Consider the following 11,318-nt stretch of genomic DNA (forward strand, 5'->3'; position numbering starts at 1 on the left):
GCAGCACGACTTGGAGAAGGAGTTCTTGCAGGACTGGGGGATGGACTTTTTGGAGGAGCATTGGCATCTTCACCAGATGCAAACTTAAGAATCCCTGAAAGCACTCCTCCTTCTGTTTTTGGTGGGGTTGTTGAGGAATTATTTTCAGAGGAGAAAAAAGGAAGTTTGAGTTTGCTGCCTAAAAATGACTCCTCTGCAGGCTTGGGGTCAGGCTGCGAGGAATTTTCATGGGGAACTGTTGATATGAGGGTAGAGAGAGATTTCTTAAAAGGACTGAAAAATCCCGTTTCCTCTGAACTGCTTTCAGGTTTTGGTTCAGATATTGCAGAAGTTTTTCTTTGCTGAATATCAGGTAGCTCACCAGATGACTCTGTCTCTGGAAGAAGCTCTACTGACCCACTTCCCATATCTTGGAAAATCTCAATTGATCCACTTCCTGTATCTGGCAAAAGCTCAACAGATCCACTTCCTGAATCTGGTCTCGACTCACCTGATAACTGTCGCTCTGTTTGTGAGGCCTCTTTATTAGGACTTGTGGCTCTGTTTGTTGACCCTTGCTGGGATTCATTGTTTGCAGCAGATGCACTTACTTGCTCTGACGGCTGAGGTGATGGCTCTCTAGATGGTGGCGCACTGGAAAAAAGTCTCATAGGACTAAGCCTTCCTAACATAGATTCAAACCCGGATGTGGATTGGTTAGCAGTGGTACCTTGTGCCCCTGTAGCAACAGGAGTTGGCGCCTGATCAGTGTCAGCTTGTCGACTGGATTCAGAGGATTGAAATGGCAAAAGAGACTGAAGGGAAAACTTTTTTTCTGTTGTGGGCTCCTGAGAGGCCGGAGGAACTATGGCTACTGGGGGGGAAGCACCACCACTTTTGGGAATAAACGATAGCAGCTTTGAAATGCCTGATTCAGGCTGGGGTGATGGTTTGGAGGTAGGTGGATCAGTTGCAGTGGTAACAGAGGTTTCTGTGGCATCAGTACCAGCTTTAGGAATAAAAGAGAGCAGTTTTGAAATGCCAGAGTCTGCTTGAGGTGGCTGAGGGGATGGACTTGTGCCAGAAGCTTCTGCCTCACTGGGAGACTTTGATCCTGTGATTGTGCTGAATAATGAGCTCATGGCATTCTTTACTCCAGCTAAGCCCTGTTCAACAGCACTGTCCTCCTTGACTTCAGGTTTGACTTCACTGCTGTCCTCCTCCTCCTGTTGCTCAACTTTAGGATCAGTTGGCAGTGCTGGGAGTTTTCTTCTAATTGGCTTAGGCATTGATTCATAGTTGTTGATCTCCTCCTCTTTTACAGCCAGGTATTCAGACACTGAGTGAACTAAGCTCTGAAGTTCATCCATTGGATCGACATATTCATCACTTGGTTCCTCTACAGGAGACAACATAGGATCTTGTCCACGACCTGTTCTCCCTTTGCTTGAGTAACCTTGTCCTCCATGAGGTGACATATACTTTCCAGGGAAGTAGTGACTCTCATATTCATAACTAACATCCCCTTCTGTGAATGTCAGGTCATCTAGTTCTTCGTCAGATCCAAAGGAGTACTGCATCTCATCAGAGCCTACTGAGCTGTATGCACTCCTACCCCTGATCCGAGCAGCCTCTTCACGAGCAGCCTCTTCCCGAGCAGCCTCCTCCTCACGGAAAGCCGCATAGTTCTCAAGCGTGTCCTCTAAGGCAGTTTTGGCCCACAGGCGGGTTTTGTAAAGTAGCCCTTCTTTGTCTGTCTGCTGTCGTTGCTGTTTGACAGAGGGAATTATATCAATTTCAGGAGGAGACGATTCATCCTCAAAGCTGCCGGCTTGTTTGTAAACCAGTCGTACTTCTCCGCTACCAAAGCCGTGCCGCTGTCTGTGCCGCCGGCCATTGGGCTCCGTGTCCTCAGGAGATATCGCATCACATTCTACTGTCTGATAGAACCTGCTGCCTTTGGACTCATAAGGGTTGTCACTGATGCGGTAGATGATGCTTTTATCTTCGTCCTCCCACATTTTCTGCTCAGCGTCCAAGTAATCATCCAAGACACCTGAGTCAGGCACTTTATATTTACTCTCCCAGTCCTCCACACCCATACCTGAGTCAACAGGGATTATTCTTATCCCCCCTTTACTGTTTGATCGCCTGAATTCAAGAAAAAAAAGTGCCGTGCAGGAAGCAATGGAAGATGAAGAAAAGGAAAGAAAGAGACATGAAGCATTAGATGAGAACAAAAAACAGCAGATCGTGCAAAGAAAGTGTTCATGCAAGTAAAGAAATAGAGAAGCAAATGAATAAAAACAAGCAGACATATGGAAGGTAAAGTATTTTGTTTGATGGTGTGAAAAAGTTCATAGTTTCCAGTTGTTGGTCACAAAGTTGAAACATGAAAATCTTAAATGCAGTTAAATGAAAGCAGGCTGCAGCTGTTTGGATGTAACAGATTAACAGTGATAAATCAAACAGAAACATAATGATAATGATGTCAAAAACAGAAATAATTACTAATAACACAGTCACAGATATGCAGATGACTGGTTTAGACACAAGTGTTTCATGACCTCTATACGTGTACATGAATATAAATGACTCCAGTGAAGGCAGAGTTGTGTATCTGTGAGTGGGTGTGTGTTTACCTGGGCCCCCTCATTTCTCTATAGTCTAGCTCATAGCTTTGTATGGAGTCAGACTCCCTGGACAGGGTTTGATGCTGGACCCTGCGTCCTATAGGGTACTGGTGCACTGACGAATTTGTCTGGGAGGTGTTGTGGAACCGTGGAGGTCTGTGACTAGTTTCACTGCGATAGTCACTGTCACGATCATCCACTGCACTGTCATGGTCATCGAAAGCTGGACGACACAAGACGACACAAACAGTTCAGTAAAACGCAAAGAAGAATATTTCTAAAACAAACTGATGGATAAATGTAGGTAACTTAAGTGTTACACAGTCTGCTCACTGCTTATAATTACTGTGAGACTCCTTTTACTCCTTTTACTCCTTTACACTGCAGACATGACATTAGTCACATCGTAGAGCTAAATGTGTAAAATGTAAAGTAAAATCAAAGGGGTGATTCATATTAAAGTCACATGTTGTTAAACAGTTCGTCTCAGCTCATACTCAGAGGTTTAATCTGAAGGATGCTCTGATCCAAACAAGGAATGTGTGAATAAAACGCTCCCTCTTGTGGCAGCAGGCGTGTAATACAAAAAGCATGAACACCAAGCCAACAACGACACAAACAGCAAGAAATGAACACTAATTAGTGATGGAAGTCCATAAAACATGCACCCACACACGTTACTGCATTTTGATCAGGAAGATACAAGAATGTGAACTTTCAAATCCAGTGGGGACAAACAAAAGGATTCAGACCAAACATACAGGCCTTATTCAAAAAGAGGGGGGGGGGGCAGACCGTCGCCATGCAGGAATGGAGTGAATGACGAATGACGGAGGGAAAAACAACATCTATACATACTCTGCTGGTCACTCCACCCAAAATAACTCCAGCTGCCTGGTGGCATGGAGGCAGGAAGAAAAGTGAACTTCAGTACTGAAGAAACAAACCAGTTACTGTGGAACGAGTGCGGAACATGTGATGGGAACGAAAACACCCAAATCTGTGGGGCTTGATGGAAAAGACGACCTCTAACACCAGTAAGAGAAGAGTCCGAACTGAGTGAGGCAAAGCGACGAAGTCAGTCAGAAGAATCAACACCGACACAGAAGGTAACAGCTCAGTCAGAGCCAGACTGCATCAGCACTCATGGGTATGAAATATCTTTTCCTGCTCAATAAACAACAAGGGATGAGAAACAAACTGGCCTTTAATTACATCTTAGAAGCAGAATAAAGATATTTTATGGGAATGAATAGTTACAGTAGTAGATTTAGGTGACAGTCAGGGTCAGACGGGAGGCTTGAGTCTGTTCAGAGCCTCACATCAGACTTTATATTTGAACCGTCAGCATGTCAACATGCAGCAGAAAAGAACTCTGAGCACAATAAACCTGATAAGAGCAGCAGGGAAATCAGCCAATTAACATATTTAATAGTTTTAAGAAGCAGCTCCAGACTTCTTTTTATAATCTTGCTTTTAATATCATTGTTTTAGTTAGTTTAATGTTTCATGGTTCTTATTTATTGGTACATTTTGACTCTTGTGACTTCTGTTTTTAACACCTGTGTTATTGATTTAATATCTCTTATTTTTATTTCTCACTATAACTCTTACCTCCCATGTAATGACCAACCAAGCCTCTTGTGTAACTGCACAACAGTCTACAGTGATTCTACCACTACGACGTGTCTTTATATTGCTTATTTCTGCATCATGTACTTAACGGCCTGTAAATCAAATGATCACCAAATACTGTGAAAGTGCTTTGACATGAACGTGTGACAGCAGATTTTTACTTCCATACTCACAGCACTGAGAGGGCACAGAGGCCATCCGTCTTCTCTGGACCTCTTCCTGCAGTGGATACTAAAGAGAGAACATAAAAAGAGAAGTGTGTGTGTGTGGGGGGGGGGGATCATAGATCATCTGTGATGTAGTAGTGATGGTTCTTCATTAGGTGTCAGCAGAGAGCCGACTGTGAGGACAGAACAGCTCAGTCCTGCAACCATTTCCTTTAACATGTAAACTGACATGAGCAGAAACCTTCAGAGGTCCTGATCACTTTCTCATGGAGGGACCGTTTAAAAGGTGAAGAAGAAGAATACTTTTGCTGTTCTATTTATTCTGATGATTAACTCGTCAGCGTAAATGTACTTCTACTTCTTCCTCTGCTCTTCTGACTGTTTCTATGGATGCAGGAAATACACGACAGAGGAAACACCGTTATTAAGTTTTTATGATTTATATCAACACCAGAACCAGAATACTGCCCCCCCCCCCCTGTACTCCCGCTCAGGTTACAACTCTACGACTTCTTCCCCAGCTACAAGGAAAATGAATGAAAAAGCAGTAAGATCTCCTCTGAGCCTCCTGCCTTTTAACGCCTGCTAACAGGAAGTGGCCGTCTTGGGGACACTGACCTCGTCATGGATCCGCATGGTGTTGATCCGCTCCAGTTTACTGGTCCAGTACTGAGCCTCGTCGTCCGGGATGTCTGCACGGAAGAACAGACGGGAGAGCGTGAGAGAGAGGACGAACAGGAGGGGATGGAGGGCAGGACTGAGGAGGGGGTGACGGGGAGAGAAAGTAAATAATGGAGGAAGAGTGCAAAACAGAATGGGAAGCAAAGTGCAAGAAGAGATGGAAGAGCTCCACCCTTCCCTCAGCCCCCGCCCCGTCCCACACACGCTGCTTTATGTGCCCCCATCTTATATTCATGTGTTTCATAGCAGATGAGGACGTTTCCTTTTGGGGCCCCAAAAATAGAATCGACCAGCACCTCGGGGGCCTCGCAGCTCGTCCCCACAGCCAGAGGAGCAGAAGAACAGTCAGGGGGTGTAAAAGCTGGACTACAAACTCTGCCACGTTCCCACGGAGACAATCAGTTAATACGCTGGAAGAACATGTTATTGTTATATTCATGTTCAAATCTAAAGGTTGCAGCGTTCATCATTCCTCGGTCAGAGTGAGCTTTGGTATTCATGTCTGTAAAACTGTTACTGTTTATTGATTCCCTGCTTCCTGTTTGTGACATCATCACCACCAGCAGAAAAGAAGATGCCGAGGTGACAGAGAAAAGGACAGCTGGACAGTGTGGACGGACAGACAGACAGTCTGTGGAGACAAAAAGCTCTCTGGTCTTTTCTGTCCTGACCATATGTGGGTCGTGTCCGTGTGAATAATGACTAATGAACCTGAGAACGGATCAGAGTCCTTTAAACAGATGTTGGTGTTTGGACTCACTGTGACAAGTGACGTCCAAAAAGATGGAACTCACTATTGATCAGATCCTGAGCAGTAAACTGAATGTCAGTTATTCTAACTTTTCTCAAAGGATTTCTCCAAACAGGGAAGCCGCTATCTTATCTCCATCTTCAGGCCTTTGTGTCGAGTCGAGCGGACAGCAGCTCGAACCGGAGCCACTTCAACATCCGAGGACAAGAGAGCAGACGGCTGCTGAGATTAAGAGCTGCAAGAGGAAACGGCTTCACTCAAGAGATACAAAGACAGAGGAACACAAATAAAGAGTGCTGAGGAATATTTAGGGCAACCGAAACATTACAGAGAAGAAGAAGCTCCTCATAAAAACTTCATGTGGTGCTCCGATATATGGAGGCTGTACAAATATGGCCGCTGAGCACAAGCCAGCTCTCAGTGGAGGTGAGCTGTGCTGCTGAAGGGAGTCTGAATACTAACAGTACTGTGCAAAACACAATGGAGAGTTCTCATCATCCCCATATGATCCAAATCTGCCTGTTAATCAGCTGAACTAACTCCAGTTTAATCTAGAATAGTCTATTTATTATTCTTTCTTCCTTTAGTTAAGTTAACAACAGAGTTTTCTTAAAACGCTGGTAGATCCAAAGTAGAAGCTCCCTCAGTAGTTCTTGGTGTTTGGCTGATAAAGTCTGTCTGTATTTCATGTGTCTTATGTCTGTTCATACTCTGACTGGTAACACACTGCTACAGTAAAGGATAACTTCTTCATGTGTCCTGTGAGGTTAAATGAGTGTTTTAGTGAATGTAGTCTGGTGTGTGTGCAGAGAGCGATATGACGGCTGTTTGTGGTTAAACCAAAAGGATCTTCCAGGTCCCAAGTTCTCCTTTAGCTGCCATCTCCTCATCAAGTGTAATGAGCAGTTATTTCTCAGATCGGCGCTGAAGATTCACGTACCAAAGGGAAGCTCAAAGCGGGTGTCCAGCAGCACCTGGTGAGGAGTTGGGTTGGTGGTTCCACAGATCTCATCCTCCCTCATTAACACCTCCGAGTCCAGAGACGTCCACTTCCCTGGTCCCTCCTGAGGGAAGAGAGGGATGGAGAGAAAGCTGACACTGTGGCGTTTACTGTGCTTCAAACTGGGGGGAGAAGTCAAACACTGAGGCTGCATTATTAACGACTACATGTGTGCTGCTGCCTCGCTTTCAAACTCTCCAGAAAAAGTAATGAGGTCTGGCGGAGGGACACGACTGAAACCTGTGAGAGTGCTTTTTAGTTTGGCTGACAGGTGAAGATGGTGTTTTAATAAGTCAGCAGAGGCGTCTAAGCAGCTTAGCTTCACACAGTGAGCGCTTTAGATAAAGTTATTCATTTAGGTGTAGAGCAGCCTGAAGCCGGGCGCCCAGATGTGGTGATTAGCAGCAACTTTAATTAGCAGCTTCATAAAACAGACCGGAGACCTCTGAGGCAGGTCTGAAACATCTCGGGCCAAAACGGGTCAGCGTTTGGACTGAGACTGTCTGCAGAAAGTGCAGCACTAAAAACACTTCACACACTTCAAACAGCCGAAGCCTCTATAATAATACTAATAATATATGAATATATACAGTATATTATATATGTTATATACTGTATTTCATATTTCTGGACAGAGCAGGGACCGGTTCTGTCAGAGAGAGTCCTGCTTCAGCACTCTTTTGTGAACGTGTCTTTAAAGATGGTTTGCTGATGAAGACTGTGAGATGTGGTCGAAAGCAGTGTAAGAAGATAACCAGAGGACCTTGAGCCGCTCGTTACCTCGTCAGACTGCCGAACGGTGTCCAGCGGTATGAGCGCCGTGCCGATCATGGTGTCCCAGATCAGCCCTTTGTTCCACAGCTCCACCACCAGGCCCGACTCCAGGTGGTTGATCTCACTGCAGAAACAGGACGACACATCACACACGTGACACGTGATGTGTTTATCTATAGAGCACAACTGTTCTTCTTATAAAACATAGATTACATTAACAAGCACTCTCTACAATAAGATAATACAACAAACCACTACTCACTAAAAGTTAGGGATATTCAGCTTTCAGGTGAAATCTATGGAAAATGTAAAAAGTGAATGCTACAGTGATATTATATCATGAAAGTAGGGCATTTAAGTAGAAGCATGCAATGGTGATTTTATTCATTTTAAACAATTTATTTAAAGAAAATCTACCAGCAGTGGTAGGTAAACCACAACAAAACATGTTCAGTATTTTAGGTTCATCCTGAGATTTCACCTGGAAGCTGAACATCCCTGACTTTTAGTGAGGAGTGTGTGTGAAGGGACCACAGGAGGATCTGCAGCACTGGATGACCAGACAACACTGGAGTCAGATGATCTGATGAAGCAGCAGCTGGAAGCAGCTCCAGAGAGGAGCCAGAGTTAGAGACCCCAACGCCTTCAGTCTATATTCTACCTGTGTTTCTCTGCCCCCCCCCCCCAGGTCAGTAAGTGGACTGTTTTATCCCACAGCAGTGAGGGTGAAGGATGACAGCCGTCACTTTCTGACAGATCCGTCTCTGAGAGAAGACAGCAGGCGAACTCATCTGCATATTCTTCCTCAGCTCCATTCATATTCATCCCCCCTCAGTTTGGCTGTCAGTCATCTCTGATGACACTTCACAGCTGGGAAGACGGGGAGAGAGAGTGTGTGTGTGTGTGTGTGTGTGTGTGTGTGTGTGTGTGTGTGTGTGTGTGTGTGAAGCCAGCTGAGGAAACGGTTCCAGTTAAGATGATGATGCTCCTACATGCTGCATTATCACCGTCCAGGGCCTCCATGTGTGTTTTCTTTGTTCACATAAATGTGACTGAAGTCTTCCTGAAGGTTTTGCAGAGACGGTTAAACACTGTTTGAGTAAAGACTGTTAATAAAGAGTCCACACTGGCTTCTACCAGTAAACTGCTGTAAACCCAGAACATGAACACAACAGGGCCGAGGCACCGACGTGTGCAGCAGGAACCATAAATAACATCCATAAAAACGAGAGCTGTTTGCAGTGACGGGACGATAAGTGGCCTCATAATCAATGACTGATATGGATACTGGTGGCTTTTTAAATGGACATTAGACTACTAGATAGATAGATAGATAGATAGATAGATAGATAGATAGATAGATAGATAGATAGATAGATAGATAGATAGATAGATAGATAGATAGACTTCATTGTCTGCCCCAGCGGTGACAGAAACTCTCCTTTGACAAGGCTCCAACAATAAAAACAACACATATCACACACAGATGACAAGTGAAATGTTAAAAGCAAACAGCAGCCAAATATAAGTGCTGTTCACTGTCTTATTTCATGTTGTTCAGGGTGCTTATGGGAATAAAGGACTTTCTATAGATGTTTTTGCGGGCCAACGTCTGCCTGATGGAAGCAGCTGGAAGCAGTGATGGGGGGGTGAGAGGGGTCCTCTGTGATCAGGGTGGTTTTCCTGATCGAGCGGTTGTACAGTTCAGAGACATGAGTTTGTGGTGAACCAATGATTTTACTGGCCTGATTAACGATACGGGAGAGTTTTGTTTTGTGGTTAGTGGAGAGGGAGCTGTACCATGTGAGGATGGATTCAGTGAGTGAGGTGTAGACCAGGGTTCAAATGCCTCTGCTGACATTAAAAGTCCTCAGTTTCCTCAGCAGGTGGAGGCGCTGTTGTGCTGTTTTGTACACAGAGTCTGTATTTAAAAACTTCTACCTGCTCGACAGACTGATCCTGGATACTGACGGGTGTAAAAAGGGGTGTCACAGATTTACCTCTGTCCCCACAGCACAACTCCTTTGTTTTCGAGATGTTAAGCTTTCATCAGAAGTTTGGGCGAGGCTGTTGACTGTCAGCTGTAACGGGTCAGCGCAGTGCTGTCCGGCAGGTGAGCCACATATAAAGAGTCATTCCTTCACTGTTACAGGAGATGTTGTTGGTGAACACAGAGAAGAAAAAGGGGGATAAGACACAACCTTGAGGAACGCCTGTGTTTAAAATCAACTTGCTGGATTTAATGCAGAGTTACACTTGAGTGTGTTACACTCAGAGCATTATGGGATTAATCGTCCATTAAACCTGTTCCAGAGTACAACCAGTCCAGTGGATCCAGTTCTCCTCCAGTCTGACCGCAACTGATCATGTGACCAATCATGTGACAAACAGTAGGCAGCAATAGTTCTTTAGACAGGTGAGCCTGAATCTGCTTAAAAACGGTGAAGGTGTCACATGACAGTCAGACCTGTATAAACATAAACAAGATGGCGGCGTGGACGGCTGCCTCAGCGTGTCGGAGCATGGGCTTCAGTTTGGTTTGAATTCAGCTTTTAAGATAAGATAAGATAAGACAGCAGACAGGAGGAGATAACAAACATATGTACAGTTTAGACAGAGGAAGTATAAAAGAGTATAAAAATAGAACCAATACACATGGAGGAATATAAAAAGAGGAGGAGAATATAAATATAAATATATTTACCAACACACAAAGGCTCTTTGCTCTGTAAAGACTTAATAAACCTGCTGATTGTTTCACTGAAACCATGAAACATAAAATACTAACAGGATAAACAATAATGATGATGTCGTCCAACCAGACACACCTGTGTGTGTGTGTGTGTGTGTGTGTGTGTGTGACAGTGTGTGTGACAGTGTGTGTGTGTGTGTGTGTGTGTGTGTGACAGTGTGTGTGACAGTGTGTGTGTGTGTGTGTGTGTGTGTGTGTGTGTGTGTGTGTGTGTTTACATCCTCCTCTCCATCACAGCCCATCCATTATTGATGGAATGGTTTGTGGTGTAACAGCAAATGAAACACATACACAGACACACAGACACACACACACACACACACACACACACACACACACACACAGCCATCTTGTGTTTAAGAGTGGGAAAGAAAATGAAAAAGAAAGGAGCAACAAGTCGTGGGGGGGGGGGGGGGGGGGGGGGTGAAGCTCACTGATCACAGGAGCTGCTGCCTCCATTTATGTGACTTTGGTGTTTTTGTCAGTGGAGTCTGGTGCTGCTCAGTGTGGTGGATGTGTTATACTGTCAGTGGGCAGAAGTTCACATCTGTGGAATCACACATGTGGATCTTGTAGAAACTGATCAAAATATCCATGTTCGGCTTCCCTTGAGGCCAGATGTGGGAAACGAACAGTCCTGGTGATAAACGGCGCCCCTGAGGAGTGTCGACAGCGATCAGACAGCAGTGGATCATTCCTGTCGCTATAACCCGATAACGTCGCTGTCCAAAGACTAACACGGGCTGATGTGTGGGGACGGGGAAAGGTCACCATTCCTCCAAACCTCCACACGACTTTACGGACAGAGAAGTGGGAGGAAGGAGCAGTGGTGAGGAGGAGGCTCAGGGAGAAGGTGAGTTATGATGAAAAACATATTTACTTACTTTGTTTTTTCATTTATTTGAACAAATTCCCTCAAACTAAAAGGAATACAGGGAGATCTGTG

At 44.8% G+C, this 11,318-nt stretch overlaps 1 protein-coding gene across 1 annotated transcript in view; it reads right to left on the reverse strand.

Moving 5' to 3' along the window:
* Positions 1-2,617: 2,617 nt before the first annotated feature.
* Positions 2,618-11,318, reverse strand: part of LOC139203515 (protein unc-13 homolog B-like) — a 24,876-nt gene continuing 16,175 nt past the window's right edge. Inside the window, exons 4-8 of the mRNA XM_070833305.1 lie at positions 7,627-7,744; positions 6,787-6,910; positions 5,033-5,106; positions 4,421-4,478; positions 2,618-2,835 (exon numbers count right to left, since the gene is read on the reverse strand). Coding sequence (XP_070689406.1) covers positions 2,618-2,835; positions 4,421-4,478; positions 5,033-5,106; positions 6,787-6,910; positions 7,627-7,744 — 592 coding nt within the window. The remainder of the gene's footprint in view (positions 2,836-4,420; positions 4,479-5,032; positions 5,107-6,786; positions 6,911-7,626; positions 7,745-11,318) is intronic.

The sequence above is a fragment of the Pempheris klunzingeri genome, chromosome 7 (genome assembly GCF_042242105.1).
Source record: "Pempheris klunzingeri isolate RE-2024b chromosome 7, fPemKlu1.hap1, whole genome shotgun sequence".
Taxonomy (NCBI): Eukaryota; Metazoa; Chordata; class Actinopteri; order Acropomatiformes; family Pempheridae; genus Pempheris; species Pempheris klunzingeri.